Raw genomic sequence first — 21,638 nt, 5'->3', positions numbered from 1 at the left:
GCTGAGGCCAAGAGATCACAGCAGATGCACAAGACACTCCAAGAAATAAACACAATTTTTAAAATGACACCTTCTCACCTCATCTGCTCTACGGAGAAGTCCAGTTATGACCTGAAAAACATGGGAAATGCTTATTTTTTATTTTTCAGTTACAGTAAAAAGCTACGAAATTCTTAACTGTGTTTACTCTTTGAGGAGATTTAAGGAGCAGCTCCTCCTTCATGGAAGGTGCTCCAGTTGTTTACATGGCAAGGGAGGAACACTCAGCCTGCAAATGTGTTAGAAACAGCAGGTTAATGAGTGTGCCTGAGTACATGCTGGCACCACAACCGATGCCAGTGTAAATGTTTTAACACTGAATGATGCTCTGCATAATGCAAAACCAGCACTGGTCAGTGCAATTAACAAAAGGCCAGAATGAACTTGCAGATGTATTCTGATCACTTTCTCTTAAGGTCATTGCATTAATTTAGCCATTGTCTTATGAAATCAGTAGTTAGAAACCAGGACCTACTTGAATAAAATACAGTCTAGAAAGAGCACCCCCTGGTTCTGCTCCTGTCATTAATCATCTTAACAATAGGCATACATTAAATATGTTCCACGCTTTGTTATCATTCCCATGTAATTTTTAAATTATCTGATTCCCACTTAGCAAAATATGCATTCCTCTTAGGGAGTATATAGAAAGGAAAAAACTTTAAAAATCAAACCATTACAACTACATCACACAGAAAAAAAGAGCCACATCCCTCCAAAGAGTTTGCCCATTCTAGAATAAAGTTCTGGAAGACAGTTATGTCACACACTGTTTTTTGCCCCACTCCCATCATCACTATAAGACTAATACCAATGAGCAGAGTGTTCTGTCCCCAAAATATTATAGTATTTTCTGAAACACAGATACTAAACTGGACAGATCTCTAGGAACAGTTGTTATGATGCTGCTACATTGCACAGACTCAGTCTTCTTGCCCTCATCCCAGCTATGATTCCCAACAAACCAGGCTCCAGCAGTACCTCTTGGACTGTGCCATCTCCTCCTGCAATAATGATCAGATCTGTGTTTTCCATTAATTCCAGAAGCTTTTTTGCTTGTCCCTCATAATCAGTCTGAAGAAACAGAGATCCCAGCATGAGGACTCAAATGACTATTTTTAGTATATCTCTTTTACAGACAAAAGAATAATCTATCCATGTGGTTCATAGTTATTTTTATATAAGGCACACAGTACTGTATATTACTTACAATCAGAATTTTTTTTCAACTGGTAAAACCACTTTTTTATAATATAATATGTGCAAGTAAATACACACACACAGAGGTTAAATGAAATATCAGAGCAAATCTTACTTGATAGACCTAGAATACCACAGCAATCATCTTATTTCCAGGTAATATTATATTGAAACAAAACCAGAAGCCAACCACTTGCAGAAAAACTCTCACTATCTTTAACAGCCAAAGTGCTCAAGTGCATCTCCTGAAACACAGCATCACAGCATCAACTACATAAAAGGCCACTGCCTGACAGCCACTGACAATGGATTTAGCAGTAAAGAGTACTGATTTTTAAACCATCAAAACTATTTTCTACAAAATTAAAGTCTTCTACAGAGCCATCTCATTCTCACTTCCTTGCTCAGCCCTGTTTTGCCAACTTTGTCACGTCTGATGCTATTAAGCATCACTTTTAATCTTGCAAAATAGTTTCTTCTCTTAAAGTGGGACTAGGTATTTTTAATGATCAGAGAAAGGGATTAATAAGAACAGCATTTTAATACTAAACCTTGTGGAAAAGATTCCAAGACAGACAGATGCATATCAGAGTACTCTGCTGTTAGGACACACTGATTATTAAGCAATCTACATATCACAGCCTCAAAAAAAACCTGCAGAAAGATAAGAATCCCTTCAATGTTTCCTTGTTCTTCTCTTTCCAAATAAAACCTGTTTGTTAATTCACACCATTTAGAGCTGATTCTACTTACATGGTGGAAACATTGAATTATTTGGAGAGACACAGAAATAATTTCAGTGGGAAAATAAAAGGTTATTTTTAAAATTAATCTGAACAGTTCAACTGCATGTCAAAATTCCTCACTTTTCAATTCTTCAGGTTCAGGCAAAAATGACAATTTCAACAGCAATGGGCATGCACCACTAGCCAGCACGCAAATATTTAGAGAGTTTTCTCTCAAACGTGAATTATAGAAGGGCTGCTTTAGACAGACAAACAAGCATATGTACTGCTTTAGCTGAAAATTAAAATCTCACTAGACTGTTTGAAAACTAACTGTGAATTATAAAGATTAAGTATCAGCTTAATATCTCAGTATTTATTTCTTCCTATAAGATGTCTACAGGACAACTGAGAATTCCAAATGCATGCAGATTTGAATTTCAATTCTCCAAGAGGAGAAAGAAGAGCAGTCAATATTTCTGCAGTAGGAGAACCCATCAGCTCTTACCTTAACCACAGTTACATCCAAGCCAGATAAGTGTAAAATTGGTGCAGCATTCTTTTCAAAAAGGTTCCCAGCTTTGCTAGAAATAACAGAGTAAACACTGTTTAATGAGGGCTGTGGCTGAAAAAAAAGTTTAAAAAGAAACAAATAGCAAGAAGAAATCTACTTAAAACCAAGAATTCATTTTCCATCATCAGTTACTCAACCTGACAGTGAGGAAAGATGAGATTTCGTGTGGTTCAAATGTATTACATTTCTAGTCTCATATGTCAGATGTCAGGGTTTTATTGCAGTTTTAATAAATGCACAAGATGCTATCTAAGTTTTGCCAAAAATAATTTTAAAAACCCATTAAAACAAATTAAGATCCCCAGAAAGAAATTTATTAGAAAACTAATAACTTACAAAGCACCAGCCTTTAGGACCATAAAGAAGGCTCATGTGGGCTTTAAGAAATATTTTTAAAATCCCAATTATTTATTACTGCATATTATTCAGTAAGGTTAGAAGCAAAACTCTATCTGACCTTTTTTGTTACAGGATAGATAATTAAAGAGCATAATAAAATATCACTAACTGTAAATTGTTTACATGTACAAACATGAGACTTGATTAATACTATATATTTTCCAGACTCACAGAATCATGTGAGTCCAAGCACTTCCATGTCATCTGTAACATTCCCCTCCTATTGGTAGTAGCAACTCTCTGCCCCTCCACAAAATGCAACTATTCCAAAGCTTAGCTGATCAGCAGAAACAGGCACACGTCACATCCAAGTTTATTGTTTTCTGCTAATGAGCACGTAAAAATAGCTGCCAACCTCTTCCAGGAGTCTTGCTCCGAGCCCATATTTAGCCTCTCAGTTTGTGGGCACATCCCTGTCAAGGGCAGGTCCCCACAGAAGTAAGATCACTTCTTGCCAACTTCAAGTCTTGAAGCAATCAAGGTCATCTCTCATTTCTCTGGTTTTTGAGGATGGAAATATATCAGATGCAAAAGTTTGGAAGGAAAACAAAAAAATTCTACATTCAAAGGAATGACAAAGGCCGAAACACAAGATTAAAGAAAAAAATTGAAATATATATATATAAATATATGTATATATATATATATATATATATATATATATGTATAAAAATTACTCTTCCACCTCAAGCAACTAATTCTATTTCTCATCCCAATATTTTTGGTGAAATAAAGTCTGGCATAGTTACATAGCACCAGCTTGGCACCAGAGGGAGGCAAAAATGAGCTCAAAAATCTGGCTGGCTTTTATAGTGGACAGCAGAGTAAAAATGCAGAAAGAGTGGCTCAAATGAGAATGCTGAGAAGGGGGACTTTTACCCTTTGCAAGCTGCTGGGTTGAGGAAGACTGTTGCTTTCTTCAGTGGCATAGTGGCAGGGATCAGCTGGTTGCCAAAAGCCTAAGTAAGAGAAAAAGGGCAGGACTCAGTTTATCTTTTAAGCACACTGCTAAAACAGTTCAAAAAAATGCATCTCTACAAATGTCAATGGGCTTTCAAGCCTCATAACATTCAAATGACTTCCATCTTCAGCCACTGTACAGGTCTCTTATTCAAAGACCTGCACTCTTAGCAGCAGCTCACATCACTGTCATAAGTACTCTTTAGCTCATTTTTACAATTCCACCACCACTTCGTTTTTGTCAACCTCTGGTTTTCTGCAATGGGCAGAGATCCAGGGAACTCTCCTTGACTCCAAGGTTATGGGATTTTCTTTCCTTATGTAATTCTCATACACCTGCCTGCCACCTTCTCTCTGCATTCTTTCCAACTTCTGAACTTTAATTCCTCTATCTCTTCTACTTATTTTATTATTTTCTATGCTTCAGTTTTTGAAGACAGGAAAGATAATTACAAGAGAATCTGCCTTGACCTATAAGCAAGTCCACTGTTTCTTACACTTTTTTTAAACTAATCTCTCTCTATAAAAGTCATTCAATTCCTCTTCAACTTTTAATCCAATTCTGAAGAGGGATCTCAATTTTAAATTCTTTGAGAGTTCCTCCACAAAGTCTCTTGCACTTTGTACCTATCTCCAAAACTGTTCAGCACAGCAAGAAAATGCAAGACGTCCACACGTTACATCCTGCTCTCAGTCTCTAGAAGGTCAGTTAAAGGCATCCTCACTAACACACCTAATCAAACTGGATTTGAACACAAGGAATACAAGGTATTCAGCAGTACCATCCAGAAGCTCCAGAAAGAGTAGGAACCAGCGCTGAGCAGGGCCCAGTCAACTGTCCCTGGCTTTTTTTCCCTTTTATCTTGGAACTTAAACCCCTAGCAGGAATTTTTATATTGAAGGAGGTGATACTGTACACAAAGAATACATTTTAGTGGTTGTTAGCTGTTTAAACTTATTAATTCCAGTTGAAAACTTGAGCTCAGGAAACCTCAGTTTAAAGAAGGGTACAGCTGGCTGTGCTGCTTAAAACCTCTGAATTTCTTCTTCAGGAAGAAAAAGGATGAGAAAAGTTGCTGAGAGCAAAGAAATCTTCAAAGAAAGTAAAACAGATCAATAGCTCTTAAGTGTTACGCAAAGATCAGCTGGAAAACACCAACTTATTATATTGCAATTGTTGGGTGGGAATTGGGGAATAGGGGACCTCTAGCATGTTACAGCTGTTACAAACAACTAATTATTTGCTTAGGGGGCAGATATGATGTATTTGCATGCTCCAAACAATCTAACAAGGCTCTAAACAACCCAACAAGGCTCATAAAGATTTTATTAGTAAGGACATAATTGCTTCTTCATGTAATATACTTAGACATTTATGTTACATACAGGGACATTTCTAAAGCAAATGCTGATTTGTAAGACAGGAAATAAAAAAATAATAATGCAATATTCTAGAAGTCTTTCAGAGTAGAACATAAGTAAAGACAACTAATAGTCATACCATATAAATGGTAATTAAATATATATAGGAAGGTATAATTTAGGTAAGTCAATGCCTTTTTCACTTTCTTGTCAAATGCACACTTCCAGGTACTGTATTTCTGGACTTCTACAATGACAATCACTATTTCACAACTATGAAAACCCTTTATACAAAGCTTTTATAGTGCTCTATGAATACCAGCAAAGAAACTACATTCTTTTACGGAAAACTATCCTTGAGTGAATTGTTTGTCAGCTAAACAGCACCTCTTTAACACGTGCCCAGAGTTCAGCAACAAAAAGGTCAATCAGCAAGACTGATTTGCCACGGAAGTCCGAGTCAGCTGACACTGACTTATTCCAGAGACAGAGGTGTAAAATGTTAAAAATATGACTAAAGGGTTCTTTATTATAGAATCTTTCCATAATCATTTGCCACACCAAGGTTGTCATTATAAACTGGTATTTAAATCCAGACACACGTGGCAGAACCTTTGCACGAAATACTGCTGTCATGGATACTTTCTCAGGAAGGCAGGTTCCTCATCAATTTGATAATGTAACAGGCTTAAAAACCTAAAAATCCAGTGTAAAAATGGTAAGAACTTCACACACACTTCATCCAGACTAAACTTTTTCTTTGGTGAATTTGCCTCTATTTTTTTTCCAATACCTATATGCAGCACTATAAAAGCAAGTAGCATTTTTCAAACAATTTTAGATTGTTGTTATCCTGAAGAACATACCAGACATTTAATACCTTAATGCAGTACTGCTGTGTGTTTTCAAGCAGTACTTGGCACTGACACACCAGTTAGAATGGAAATTACAGCAAGAATTGATTACTAGGCTTTCTGGTTCATTCCTTTCTAGTGCAGGAGTCTTCTGCAGGACATTTTCCCAGACTTTAACCACTAAAATTGCAGGAAGCTCTACTGACAGTGCTTTTGTATTTTAATTTTCAAGAATAAGCCATAATGGAATAGAACCTGCCACTTAATAACTGGACTTAAGAAATGGGAAATTTAGGATTTCCACAACTGAACTATCTGCTAGTACCAGTCCTTTCCTTAGCATTTACACTTTTTTGACAGTACACACAAATCACTCCATCAGCTTCTTTTAAAAAAATTGGTTTAATTTGGTCAGCATGCTTTAAATACAGAGGAATTAGTGGCTATTTTTTGTGCTATAAAAAACTTCTATCACTTTGTTATTATGCAGTAAAAATTAATATTGAAAATAAAAACCTCTGGTTTTTATAAATAAAAATCATGGTTTATGAAAGCAGTATTTTCAGGGAAAGATTTCCCATGCTTTTTCATGAGCAGTGAGCTCCCTTACATCTATTCTGACATGAAGATCCATTGCACAAGACTAGTTGCTGTGAAAATCTTTCAACAGCAGACAGGCTGAAATTGGGATAATTCAGGTGCACAACACTTCTCTACCGAGAAAAAAATAATTTTACCATTCTGCTCAGGCCCCAGTATGTAGCAATGGTGGGAGAAGTGTTACACCCTGCAAAATGTCAAAGGTCTGTCATGAACAAGCAGGTTTAGAATAAACTTTATTTGTGGGAGGTAAAAACTTAAAATCTTACAGAAGTGATGTCACCCATGGGCAGCAGCACTTACACCTCCAAAAGACTGGTTATTAAGGACAAGATTTCTTTGTGGGAATATTACAGTATGGGAGTTTGTAGACTACTGTTTGCCCATGCAGCCAGCAAACTATGAAATGCTACCCTGAGAGAGCAACTCTCCCCCCCCAGCAGTGGACTTCTTGTCACTGATCAGCAACCACGGTGTCCCCATTAAGTTCCCAGTACATGGGGCCCGAAAGAGCTGGGTCAGTCAGTCATCACAGCTGGCATCCCTCTGATAAAATCACTCAGGGTCAAACACACAAGGGCGAGGTCTTTGCAGCTGAGCACTGACATGAAGCGGTTTGCGCTGCTCCTGCCCAGACTACACACCCCTGCTGGAGCTGGGATTTCACTCTTCACAACAAATCATCTTCCCACCAGAAGTTTACAGGCTCATGTGCAGCAATGGAGGTCTGGGTAGCTCCAGCAGTGACTAAGATCACCCCAAGGGTAATGCTGCACTCCCCTGCAGCAGCAGCCAGGACACACAAGGGGCAGTACCCCCTGTGCACCCCTGGGCATGAAGGGAAAGAACACAGATGGCATCACTATAAGGCTTGTCACATAGGAAAGGCTCACTGGGAAAATCTCAGGAGCCCTGCACAACCAAGATAAGAGGGAGATTTTAATCTAATTTTATTACTTTAAGTGGTATTACCTGGGCTTCTTGGCATGCAGCTCTTCGTAGCAGGTTATCACTATCAGGTAAGACAGAAAAGAGAGGGGACATTACGTTGTGTGAGTTTTAAACAGTTTGCTCATTTTTAAAATGTATGTACAAACCACTTTTACACACAGTTTGACAACACTGAAACAGAAAAAGCCCCAAAACATTTTAAGGATAAAACACCCCCATTTATACACACACGCATATTTTTTTCTGCATGTGCACACAAACATTCTTTCTACACAAAAGGAAAGCAGAAAACAAAGACAATTACATCAGCTCTGGCACACTGTGTAACTGTGATTTATTTGTTAAATTGCTTCATAACTGTACTCCAGAGCTCAGGTGTGGGTTTTTCCAATGTTTTCACTGCCTGGTGTTTACACTGAATGTACTTACCATTCTGGCAGTAAGAGTAGAGTAAGTAGAAGGGTTCTAGGGAGAAGTCTTTGTGATTTATGACTGTGAACTCCCCTCTCCATCAGTTTGCAAGCCAAACACACCTTAATGCAGCACCTCCCACCCACCTAGGTCTGAGCACGGCCCAAAGCAGTAACTCAGAGAGGTGAAAAACACTCATTAAGTGAAGTGTAAAAACAAAAGAAAGTTGATCAGTGCTAGATATGTCACAGATGATCTTTTCAGAAATACATTCCTGACTTGTCACTGGCAAGCAGGGTATATAGATGGCAAGCACTGGAGACACAGCTACTGAGTGAGGAATCGAAGTCTGTTCCTTCCCCAGCCTCAAAAATGCCCCATTTCCCCTTGCAGACAAAATGGCAAGTACCATCCTGCTGTGCTCAGAGTCTTGCCTGTCCTCTAGGTACCAACACTCTCCATCCTGCAGCTTGTCCGTGCCAATACCTGGCAAGACCATTTATTCTTGTCTCAAAACATCACATACAAAAAACCCCACATATAGTCAGCATACCAAAACTAACGCTATATCAACCAAAAGTATTAAAGGCCACCAGACAAAAACAGGTGACTGGGAGAACAGCACACTTCTGCCTCAAAGTGTGGCTTGTCAGGCCAAACTCTGCCATGGAAATGACAGAGAAGAGAAGAGAAAGCAAGGCCAAACCCCAGTGCCATCTATTTGATTCCACTGGTTTACAGTATTTCTCTGTCACTGGAACTATATAAGCTGCCCTTTTTGGCATCACCAAGAGATGCTGCAATGCCATAAAACGAGAAATAGGGTGACTTCAGGTGAGATATAAAATTGGGTTCTGAGAAAATAACCACAGCATAAAAGCCACAGATTTATTCCTGGTAATAATGAAAAGACAAAGGAAAAGGTGAAGCATGGAAAAAGAAAATATGTGAATAATACCTCATCAGGATAACAAGTAACTGGAATGTCTGCAAAAAAATTCCTCAGAGCCGTGCTGTCATATTCGCTCTTTAAAACCAAAGGAGCAGATAATTTGTATTAAGCACCTGCAATATCACTTAGAGGAGCAACAGCCTTGGGTTTGATTGCAGCAATATGATGGAAATGCGGCAGTTAAAATAACTCTACAAAGGTTGGTGTTTCAAGCCGTGCAACAGCAGTGTCACAGCTAATTCCAGCTCAATCAAGACAGCGTGACAGACTGAGTCCACACTGTGCCACTGAGGGCATGAGCCCTCACACAGGGACATTTTCCCCTCCTCTGTGACCATGTGTGGCCAAAGTGAACAGAAAATAATTGCGATTTCAATATATAAAGTTGAAATATTATGGCATATCAAGGAGCCCCCACTATCAAATGAATGTGTGCACACTTTATGTCTTTGAGAATTGCTGTCCTTACCTTCTGAACAAATCCCAGCCAAACCCACATTATCTGTTCACTTCACATTGATGCTATTTTGTTCAGAAGTCAAGCTCTGTCACACTGGCGGCCAGTTTGTTTTCCTGGCGCCCGCAGCTTTATGCTGCAGTGCTAACTGCCTTTAAAATGACGTCCAGCAACGATTTCCAAATGCAAGCAGAAGATACTGTGCTCTCCCTCTCAACCTCAAAGAACCTCAAAACAACTGTCAAGGATTCACCTCAATGAGTCTTACCCATAAAAATTAAGCTTGACAGCTTAGATGTCAACATTTATGCTGATTTTCTCCTGCATTGAAGCACTTAAAGAGACAGAAGAAGCCTACTTCGACACTTACCATTTTGATGTCAAAGGAAAAGTTTAGATTCTGAGACTAGAAAAATCATTTACCATCAGCAATTTCCAGGTGATTTGTCTCACTTCTCCAGCAGCACAGCACCCAGAATCCCATACCATCCCAGCCATACTCATAGGATTTCCACTTAATTCAACTGGGACATTTCAAAGTCATCTGAGTTTGTCAAGGATGTCCCAAGTTTGGCTTAAAGGTGCCAGATAACAGGAAATGTTTTATTTCCTTAAAATATCATGTCAACATTTAACTAGCTTCAAACTCCAGAAAAAACAGCACAGGTACAGTCACAGGGATGCACCCGTAAGAACAGCAGCTCTCCTTCTTCATCACAGCTGTTGCCTTTACTCACCTCACCTGGCTCACCTAAAGTACCCCAAGTGGCACTGCAAATCCTCTGCAGGTCATAACAACCAATAAATAGAGCTAGAAAAATGTGAAAACCAGCTAAAAGGTAACTTATTAAAGCCTTCTGCCTCAGCATGTATTCATTCTCAAAATATGACTGCTCACCAGCTCCCAGAGAAGATGAGACTTTATTAATAAATGTAAGATTTCATTGATTTTTTGTAATTCATTGTCTATTATTAGGTAGTAAGAAAGCCTTTTCAGCAATGCTCAAACATGAGCAGGTGGAGGCGGAGGGAAATTGCTCCATTGCCTTAAAGAACACACAGAGATTTCTCCTGACTTGCACCATATCCACAGCAAACTAAAAATCAATTTTTACTTTATGTTTCCCCTAAGGCCTTATCTACACAATTCAGCATCACAGCCAAACAGACAAGCAGTGTTGCATCTGCTGGCCAACTCAGGGCTGTCTTCCTGCTGTGAGAATTAAGCATCACACAGATTACAGCTGGGCCAACTTGCTTAAGCAGTAAAAAATTGGGAAACGGAGAGGAACAAACAGTGGCAGCAGGGTCTGGAAGAAAGAGGCTGTCCCAGGCTGAACCCACAGAGAGAACATTCCCAGCAAAGCCTCAAGGCCAGCAGCCACTGCAGCACAGACTCTGTGGAGAACAGAGCAGGCTCACACCAAAGGATGGAACCAACACAGAAAGGACACAAGAGTGACTGTGCACAGCTCCCCAAGCCCCAGCCGTGCCAGGCTGACAGCACACAACATCTGTACAACTCGCTGCTCTCATTTCTCTGCAACACCCCTAGTGCAGGACAGCTGACCACTGCTCCTGCCCTCGGCAATTTCAGCTGGAATAGGGCACTCACACCCTTACACATAAGAACAAGATCCACACAATTTAGTGTGGATGCTCCTCGAGATGAGACTGAGCCTTGTGCCCAAGTGCCAGCAGAAGCCAGGGTGGAAAGGACAGTTCTCATGATGAAAGGTCACCCAGGGCAGCAATGAGTGCAACAAGCAGAAGACAACAAAGTTAAACTGACACTGTTTGAGGCTCTCAGCTGCAGCAAGTGTCTGTCTTGGATCCAACCAAAGCAACTCCCCTTAAAGTGATCATTCTACAAATGTAAAAAGAAGCTCAGGATCTCATTCCAAAGTGGGTTATCAGCATTAAATCTAAGACTATTAAATATACTCAAATATGAAGAAGCAAAAAAACTTTAAAGTTCAGTGTCTGCATCAAAACAGAGTTTTGTGAGGAGAAACTTGACCAAAGCTGTGCACACAGGATCAGTCCTCTGGAGCTATATCAGAACTCCTGAAAAAGATTTTTATCTTAGCAGGGAGCTTTTCTGGCTGCTTCTAATACAGAAAGAGCACAGAATCCTCTTTACTGGATATTAGGATTTACTTTCATTTTGGCCTTGGAAGGGCATGAAAGACAAATCTGAGGTTTCATCAGCTTTACCTAAGACTCAGAATTTATACTCTATTTTTTTGACAAAGTTTTGATGAAATAAAGTCAGCTACTGAGGAAGTATATGCAGAAAGGTGACAAAGTGAGTTATCAGCTGGCAAACACACAGAGACTAACATTCAAATTGTAGATAACAGCACCACTCAGGTTTACTGGCAGGAAGTCAAAGGCTCAGGTGCTTTGCCAGCATATTCTACTGAGAATGTCAATACTTTAACATATACAGAGTAAAACTAAGTATGTGATTAGTCCACTGCCTCAGTAGAATATCCGAGGTCTCTGTCCTGTCATGGTGATGATCACTTATGCAGTGACATCACTGTAACAGTCTGGTCAAATCTGACAATCAGTTCAGCTCATGTCCCTCATGCTGGAGACTTCATTTCTGCTGATTTGACAGAGCTGGTAACTCACTGCAACCCCTGTGGATACAGAGAACAGCTGCAGCTCAATTCAGGAAAGGTGACCCAGGACATAAAGTTGAGAGGGGACTCCAAACTTGGTGAAAGTTTTAGAACAATCATATGGCAAAGAAGAATCTTAACCTGTAATCACCTGTGTATGCTAAGCAAAAGTACGTTACTGTGTATGAACACACATCTGACAATCTGCATACCCTGCAAGCTTTGATCCAGGATATTAAATTAAGTATTCCTTGTACCTGCAGCATGATATGCTAGAGATTAAAATGAGCCTAATACACAAATCCATGCAATCTAGAGAAATTAAAGACAACCACATATGTAGCAACACAGAGTTATCCTCCTACTTCTCAGATAGCACAAGAGTATTTGCTATCCTAAATGCAAGACAATGGATTTTTAAAACATATAATTTTATGAGAGCAAAAGGAATTTCAAGACGCATTATGGTTTCACAAGAATGGCAGTGGGGTTCTAGTTAACAGTAGCTCAACCACACACAACTCCTGTCATTTGAGACATGAAAAACTGCTGTCACCTCTTGACTCACACCCCTGTTGAAGGGGTACCTTCTCTACTATCACATACTTAGAACGGCTGAATAACACATGGGGGAAGGGGAAAAAGTACAAGGGTTCCTCCTTTTATTCTTCCTGCTCATCCAAATCTCCTTACTTTTAAATCAGTCAGTATTTGAACAAACACGTCCCAAACTGAAAGGCTAATACATTGATCCAGAAACTAAATGCTGCAGGAAGAAAGTACCACGACTAAGCAGCTCCTCAACCTTTACAGTTACTGCTGCCTTTAGAGCAACTCAGTGATGATCCATTGAACTCCAGCGCCCCTCCTTCCCTTTACACCCGAGGGAGCACAAGCACATCCACATCCGGGCTCCACAGCACAGTCTTCATGGTGCGTAGCGGGGACTCCCACACCAATTTCCAGGCAGGGAGGAGGCACTGGGAGCAAGCCTGGAAAAGGCAACATTCTTCTTGTCCATAGAGCATCCTCCAAAGTCTTAGTGAAGTACTTCAGAGCTCTTCTGTCCCTATGAGCTTGTAGAGACTGACTACAAAGAGCTGCAGGACAGATTGTTATTTACAACAGCTCCACTTAATGCAGGCATCATGGCTGCTGCATCCAAAAGGAGGAAGGAACCTTGAGAAGTCAAAAAAGCAAACTACCTTCTCCCCACAAGAGAAGTATTTTAGAAAACCCACAAGGGCGGAAAGAGGGATGCAGGATGGCAAACAAAAATTTTCTCAGGCTGCAAATAAATGACCAACATCTCAGCTACTTCCAAGAAGTCAGAGGCTAATTTGAACCAATGCTGTGCTAAAGCAAGGCTCTTCATCAGGATCATCAGGAAGTTGTGATGCCAGAAACCAAAGCACAAGACCTCACTACACTTTAAATGTGTTCTCAAAGACCAAATATCAGTCAGGTATGGCTCATGCATAGCAATTGAGCTTCTGATGTGGATAACAACAAGCCTCAGGGCCAACACAGCCCCTTACAGATCCTTCATTAACCTCTCTCCAGCGCTGCCTGCGGCAATCTGTGCATGGGGCAAAATGCACCTCTCTGCTCCCCAGCACAACCGGGACACAGACAAAGAAACTGGGAAGAGGGAATGTACAAAAACACACTAAAAGCCATCCCCACAAGCTGCAGAGAGGGATCCTGGCCTACGCCCTGCTGTCCACCTGCTACAAGGCAAGGTCCTCACTGTTCACAGAGCATCACAAAGGGCTGTTGAGATCACCTCTGAATTGTTTTTGACACTCTTGCCATCAGGCTCTTGTCATTCCTTGTTGTTCTCTAACCTGTATAAAACAACTCTCCACAGAGAATGGCCCAGAAACTGCTGAACAGTTGCAGTGCTTCCAAACAGTGCTTCAAACCCAGAAGGCAGTAGCTGCAGACTACATCAAAGTCTCACTGAGCTGTCCTTCATCACAGGATTTTCTACCTTGCATTTCCAGTGTCTCCTAAGGAAATGCTGTATTTTCTTTTACAGACAAAAGGGAGGATAGAGAATGGGATATGCAAAATTTTTCTGCTCCCAGTCTATCATCCAGGTTAAAGCACCATGCCTACATTTGGAGTAAGCAACCCCCAAGCACCGAAATTCAGATACCAAAGATTCCCTTTTCGGTCGTTTGCCTTTCATATTTTCCTCCTTATTCCCCATCACATCACCTGTGGCACACTCCACATTCTCTGTGCTCCAAACACAATTTCACCACTACCACACAAGAAATCAATGTACATCTGACACCAACAGCACGTGGGCATAAGAACCCCCAGACACAACAGACACAAAGGGGACACTGAGCCTCAGTGCTTCAGGCAACTAAAGCAGAAGTAACATGAAAAATAAAGGCTGATTTAATGCCAAAGTCCCTAAGCAAAAGGATGCGAAGAAGGAAAGTATAAAAACAACATAAACAGATTTTCCTAATGTTTCCACTGAGGCTTTGGCAGCACTGCAATGTAAGCAGAAAAGGGCACTGTTAAAAACCTGACAAAACACTTAAAAATCATTAAGATAGTGATAATAAACAGCAGAACCAAAAATAAGTTTAAAAAAATAATTTGGCTACACCTGCTTTTTGGTTAAATGTATTAACCATAATTTTGAAGGACAAGGATTAAAATATAAACTCAGCTTTTTAAAGAACACCAGTGAGGATTTTACTTCCTGTAAATTTACATTTAGTCCACAGGTAAGCAGTGGGAATGACACCACTGGGTATAACTCATGGGAGGAGCAGCTGGCAGGCTCCTTCCAAGCTGGGTGGATGACAACAGCAAACACCACAGCAGGGAGGGACAGCACAAGGCTGCCGGTGCCAGGCCTCAAGGAAGAGACGAGGACTTCAGCTCCAGCAGAAAGGAGGTGGGAAAGGGGCAGGTGGGAGCACCCACCGCCACAGGGCCACCACGCTAGGATGGGCCACGCTCAGCACATCCTGCAGGCCTGGTGCCAGCCATCCTTATCACACAGCCTAAAAGCAAGCAAGCTGAAGGCACACTATGGCTCATGACATTAAATTTTAGGTTAGAAGACAGAGAACCTTCTCCTCTCCAAGAGGCCCCAACATCGCTCACGCCAGCCACATCCCCTCTGTTTAAACCTCCCGCCTGAACCCGCCCCACTCTTACACCGCGCCCGACGTGGGAAGGCAGGCAAAGGCTCTGAGCTTCCCAAGCCCACAGCTGCTGCTGGAGCTGAAGGGAGCCCGAGCCATCCCCTCTGCCTGCCGGGCCCTCCGACAGGCGACCCCCATCCTCGGCGCTGCCCGCCCCTCCATCTCTGCCTCCCGCCTCCCCGCCCGGCCCGGCTCCAGCCGGCATTACCAGTGCTTCCCATAGAGCCACTGTCCGCCCCAGCCCAGCAGGCAGGCCCCGAAGGTGGATTTCTTCCAGTGGTTCCTGAGGGCCGCCAGCACTTTCGCCATCGCGCCCCGCCGCGCCCGTGCCCGGCGCAGCTCGGCTCGGCTGGAAACGGCCCCCGCGGCCCCGGCGTTCCGCGCACACACCCGGCCGCACTGCGCACTGACAAACTAACAAACAAACAAACAAACAAACAAAGAAACTAAACCCCCGCGAATCCCAGGGAAAAGAGCTTTCACTCTCCCCACAGTCCCGGCGCTCCCTGTCTTGGTCCAGCCCCCCAGAGGACCTATTGCTATGGTCCCGGCTGCCAAAGCTGACGCTGCCGGCAGCACGCGGAGATGGAGCGTGTGAATGGGTCTTTTATCCACATCAATAAAAATACCCACGGTGGTGCCCCCGCCCGCAAAACGAAACAAAAACAAACAAAAAAACCAAACCAAACCAAAAAAACATAAAAAACCCCAAGAAAACCGGAAATCTGTCAAAAACACCAAACCCAAACCAACCGAACAAAACACGACAACAAAACCAAAGAAAATCAAAACTCACAAGCAAAACAAAATCACAAACAAACAAACTGAAAATATTCCAGAATACTCAGCTGGAAGAAATGTTGTCCTGGAAGTAGCTGGGGTTTTCTGTTTAAGCCTAACTACTGGGATGACAATAAGAACCTGGAGAAATGTCTGCAATTGTGCATGGAAAACACCAGTATCACAAGGATGCCATGCAGCTGTGAACATCCTGCCAAGGGAAGGTGGAAACATAACCAAGGGGCAAGATCTGACCTCATCATAGAAAAAGCTTTGAGACAAACAAGTGGTGGTAGCCTGCCCTTGATTTAGGCTGTAACTAGTGCTCTCTATAGCTGTTTTTTACAAGGTAACCCACACAGTTGATCAAGGGAAGCCAGTACATGTAATCTTTTTGGATTTCAGTAAAGCTTTTGTCAGGAAAATTCACAAATGCCAGAGGTTTATGTCCAAAAGGAGACAGAGGAGTCCTGTAACTTTATTTGAATAAAGGGAGAGAGTCCACTGGGGCACACATCTGCGGGGTTTTCTCTCGGGTTTTGGAGGGCACAGCCTCATTTTATCCTAAACTCCCGGCTGCATGTTGCCCTCCTCCTTTCCCCACTGGATGAGGTATTAGGAAGGTACCCAAGCTTCCTGCCACATACCCCCCTTGAATGTATTGTTTTACCCAAAATTTCCGAAGCTCAAGCTTCTGCAGACCCTCATTTGTTTCAGGAGCCAAGCTCTCAGCAACAAACCTGCTGCCCAAAGTCAGCAGAGACCTTACGACCCATTTCAAAGACGTTAATATTCACACCTTCACCCATCGAATTGTTTGTAAAGAAATTAGCATTCCTCTTCTTTTTTCTCCATTTGTCTCCCTGGTTATTATTAATCAACCCTTTTCAACAACCTGGAACATTTAAAACACCCCCTCCTGACTTTTCCACCTCTGGTGCCTGCACCAGGTGTGGCAAGTAAATCCAGAGAATAAAGTAGACAATGACAGTTCATACTCGCCCCTTAATCACTAGAGGTCCTTGTCTGTGGCTACTGAGGCTAGCTGAGGTCTCCCATCCTGTTCTTCCAGCTGAGAAGGCCAAATCTCCAGGGCTTTAGGGACCTTGACCTGAGTATGACGGGTCCATCCATGTCCAGCTGTCCTGACTGGTGTCTCTGCAGTCCTGGATGGATATTAGAACAGCACAGTCCAAAGACAGCGTCTGTGCTAACTGGGCTTCCTGTTCAAGGAACCCCAGATGACCTCAAGTAACTCCAAATGACCCAAAGCAACCCCTGAGGTTCTGCACCTTCAGCTCTCAGGGAGGAGCAGCCTGCACCAGCGCACAGCCAGCCCATCATAACCAGGCTGGCAGGGGTAGGGACATGGAACAGACTCTCAGAGCTTCCCTCCCAACCTGGTCCCTCCATTCATCATCTTCTCAAGGAGCTGGCTCCTCAGCAGCAGGATCTGAGCAAGCCAGGGAACTCACCTGGCTCATAGTAGCCCTTCAATTCTGCTGCACCCAGTCAGTACAAGTCTTAAACTGGGTTAAAAAAACCAAAAGCAATGAATATTGTTACACAGAGAAAATGTATAAAACCACTCAGTGGACACAAGCCAACTTCCTGCTCATGTCTCATTCTTCCTGGCTTCTCCCAACCCTGTATAATGTGTTTGGAGGGAATGGGCAAAGGCAGCTATGGAGATAACACACACTGTGGGAATTCACACACCCACACCCACCTTCAGCAATCATGGCTGAATAAAATGCACCTGCTCATCTTTCCCACTTAGCAAAAGAACATTTGAACAATTGTTCCCCCTTTGGCATAAAATTGAAATTAGAGAAGTTCCTGTGCCTGCTAGGAAGCAGACTTTGTGGTTCAGCAAGGTCTCCAGTGTGGTGAGCCCCTGGTACAATATCAGATCCTGAGACCCTTAACAATCCATTTCTCGCGTTCTTTTTACAGATGGCACCTCGATTCCTTCCCAGTCACTGTCTGGTGGCTGCCCCCTTCCCACTTGTCCTGGGACTCCCTGCACTTTTTCCCAAAGTTTCTCATGACACATGAGAGAGGGTGGACAGCCATAGGGATTTCACAAAAGTGGCAAGTTATTCAGAGAGACCCCATCCTATAAGAAAGGAATGTTGGTGATTCCTAACCATCTTTTGACTAAATTAGTGATGTGAGGGAGCAATGCTGCTTTTGTAGACCACCCTTGACAGGGACCTCAGTTTGTGGACTCAGGAGAACAAGGATGCACTCTGGCAGAGATCAGCAGGTCAGGGTAATAACTGTAACACTGGACGGAATTATTTTTTTTTCTGAATGGTTTTCTCCCTCTTACAAAATACCATTTTAGCAATTCAAAAACGTCAAAGTCAATAAAATGTGATTTTCTTTTCTTTTCTTTTTTTTAAAAAAAGCCTCTCCAAATCCTTATGCTTAAGAATGTCAGGATGGCATATGAGTTGTAACATAAGGTGGCTGCTTGAGGCCAAATTTGGGATTCTGGGTATGCAAAAGTCTGTTCTGCAAAGATCAAGTTGATGCAGAAGATGGTCGAGAAGATACCCTGCTATTAGTGATAGGAAAAGCTGATTTAACCCTATGGATTAGTTTCCCAACTATATTTTGGGGTTTCTTTTCCCTTTATTTTGTAGAGAAGAAGATCTGGGATTCTTTTTCTTTAAATAAGAAAACACTAAATTATTGTCTCCTGATGAATATTTCAAGCATAACGTCATACAGTAGCCATTGCTTCCCACTTAAATATTCCAGGTTCATCTGTCCAGTGCATCTCAGTGTGCTGAGTGCATGCACTTGATGCAATGCTGAATGTTCCAGGTGGTGTGGAGTGATTAAATGTCCTACTTTTCTTTCGGTGTTTGTTCTACTTTTATAGATGATTCTGGTGATATGGCAAACTGCTAACAGCAATGTTAGCCACAGGTATTAGTACTCTCATCCTTTTCTTCACTTGTGAAAAGATAGTGTGCTGATAAATGCTTTCCAAATTCATAATTCTCATGTTGTGCCACAAATAATTTACAATCATCTATAACTTCTTATTTTGCAACCAAGTCTACCGAGTACAGTTATGTTCATTAATGATGTTTCCAAAACAAGCTTGAATTTTTAAAATAAAGCCTCTTTAGTATTCTAATACATGTTCAGAGTAGTCAGAAAAAAAGCTTAAATGTATGAAAGGTCTGAGTATCTCTAAGATGGCTGAATGGCAATTTTCCTGTGTTCATAATCATGAAAACACATCAGAGTTAGCATAAGTGAGAAATTTTACCTCAGTTGCTAGTTGTCTTCAGCATCCCTAGCAGAGGGACTTGACCCTGCTTTGGGCAGGGTGGTTGGACAGGGTGAGGTCCAGAGGTCCCATCCCATCTCCCCTACTGAGACTGTGTGACACTATCTGGGATTTTGGGTTGATTTTTGATGTGGGGCTTTTTGATGAGAGCTTCCCTTAGAAGAAAGAGACAGTGCAGACAGCAAGGACAGATTGTGCACTTGTCTTTTTTACTTGGCCTTACTTAGAATGCAGCGTCCATTCCAAAATTCCTCCTGGCAAACATGTATGTCCTAGTTTTTGGCTGTGGCTGTCTGATCACCCCCAAGGTAGATCACACCTGCCATGCTGCTGCATGTAGCAGGTACTGCTCTTTTAGCTGTCCTAGTTTTCTACATGTCAGATCAACAGAATCAGGTATTAGAGTGTGTGCAATGGCAAATGAGAGGATAAAGGACTGATCTTGAGCATCCTCTAGATTATGTGCTGTTGTGATATTTTAGGCCAAGTAAAATTCCTGGTCTCTTTTTCATAACACTGTTCAGAGGAGGCTGGAATGTACGATTTTTTCTTATGATTGCTAGGTGTTTTTGTAAAAAACAGACTTATTCAAAAAGCTGCTCTGTAACTCTTAATACTTGACTGGAGACATGTCACCTAAATTTATCTCATAAGTTGTGTATGAAGACAGGTTAACACCTCATCCTGGTTACTCATGTCTGACCCTTTTATGATGAGTAATTTTTTTATCATCCTGTCTCCACCATCAGTTCCAAGCCTGTTAGCAGGAGAAGCTTCCGATACACGATCATGCTTCAGGCACATACTTATTTGTTACTTTGGAAAAGTCACATCCTCAGTCATCTCAGTGCTCAGCCACAGAATGTAAAGAGACAGTAGAGAGGTTTTTGTCTACTGCTTGGCAATGCCCTACAATTGATAAGGACAGAAAATCATTTAGTCTCCATTTCTGTCCAGCACAATCTGTGCCTATGTTTGCATTAAAAAAGGGACCTCCCCAGTCCAGTGTAATCCTTCTGTCATCCCTACAGCAATGGAGAACTGGGACCCCTCAGCCTGCTGGTTATTCTGGCATTTGAGACTTGTTTATCCATGGTCTGGGGGTGTGGAACAGCAATGTTGTCAGCACATCCTGTGCCATCGTCGTAATTCTGTCTCTTCAGGTGCTTTCTTACAAGTAAAACGCAAATAGCTACTTGTGTTGCAGAGACCAAATTTACTGCTCTGCAGGAGCTGTGTGTTTGCTGCAGCGATGCAAGTCTGTGTTCCTGCCAGACCGAGGCAGCGTTGTCTGTTAGAGTCTGCCCAGGTCCCCCTGTTTTTTACATGATTAATATCCCTGTGGCCAGAGTGACAGGGAAGAGCATCCTCACACAACCTTCAGGCTTTTGTGCAGCTGATGAGGAGAAAAACGGAATCGAAATATTTCTGTGTCTCTGACACCATGGGAGATTACCATTTGTTTTGTTTTAATTCTACAACATCTGAACATCAAGCATGGTTTAAACTGAGGGAGAGCCCTTTGCCTTGGTGGATGTGAGCAGCACTAACTGGATACCCCTCAGATCAGGCTGTGAGATGGGAGCTCCAGCCTTTCAGGCACATCCACCTTTGACTTTTCGTAACCACAAGCCACAGGCGTAGGTTTGGCTGCAGACAGAACTCTTTCCCTTCCTTTTCAGGAGGGTCCCTGGGCCAACTGAAATCCCTGGTGGGCTTCCCAGTCTGTGTCTCTCTGCTTCTGCTCTCCTGGTTTTGTGTCCAGGGCCTGAAGCTCCTCCTCCACAGCCTGTCCCTGGTCCCACTCCATTCTACCCTGGCTGATGATTTATGTAAGGGAGAGGAGCACTGCAGCCACTGAAGCTAATCAGAGAAAGTTCCTGCCTGTGAGAGCAGAGAAAGTTCATGATGGATTCTCTTGCCCTCATTTCCAGCTCTGCCTGGAGGTGTGATTCCCTGGGGCAGTCATGTCTGCAGTCAGTGCCTGCTCCACTGGTTTGGAGAGAGAACTGCATCACATTGGCAGGGTTTTTGGTTGGGTAACTCAGAGAAACTCTGCACAAGAATAATCTCTCCCTTCTTCCCCTTCCTTCCTCTTCCTTGGCTCTTCTGTAAGCAGAACATGACCTGAGCTTCACCCTCCCTAGAAGGAAATTCAGGAGCCTGCCTAGCGTATTTATATGGTAAAACCCATGACCTTTACACCCTGCCCCCTCTTCCCACATCTGAGTTATTACACAGAAATATTCCCCGATTCT

General features: G+C 42.2%; 1 protein-coding gene across 2 annotated transcripts in view; it reads right to left on the bottom strand.

Moving 5' to 3' along the window:
* The window catches only part of LOC131572833 (acylglycerol kinase, mitochondrial-like), a 35,457-nt gene extending 19,696 nt beyond the window's left edge, over positions 1-15,761 (bottom strand). Inside the window, exons 1-6 of one of the 2 annotated variants that reach the window (XM_058826216.1) lie at positions 15,499-15,755; positions 7,686-7,725; positions 3,817-3,896; positions 2,473-2,548; positions 1,021-1,113; positions 79-111 (exon numbers count right to left, since the gene is read on the bottom strand). In XM_058826216.1, coding sequence (XP_058682199.1) covers positions 79-111; positions 1,021-1,113; positions 2,473-2,548; positions 3,817-3,896; positions 7,686-7,725; positions 15,499-15,599 — 423 coding nt within the window. In that variant the 5' untranslated portion in view covers positions 15,600-15,755. Of the gene's footprint in view, positions 1-78; positions 112-1,020; positions 1,114-2,472; positions 2,549-3,816; positions 3,897-7,685; positions 7,726-15,498 lie in introns of both variants that reach the window. The other variant, XM_058826217.1, reaches the window with a different exon arrangement.
* Positions 15,762-21,638: the final 5,877 nt, after the last annotated feature.

This window comes from Poecile atricapillus, chromosome Z (assembly GCF_030490865.1).
Source record: "Poecile atricapillus isolate bPoeAtr1 chromosome Z, bPoeAtr1.hap1, whole genome shotgun sequence".
Classification (NCBI taxonomy): Eukaryota; Metazoa; Chordata; class Aves; order Passeriformes; family Paridae; genus Poecile; species Poecile atricapillus.
The sequence above is the reverse complement of the archived record's forward strand: the minus strand, read 5'-3'. Positions and strand labels throughout refer to the sequence as shown.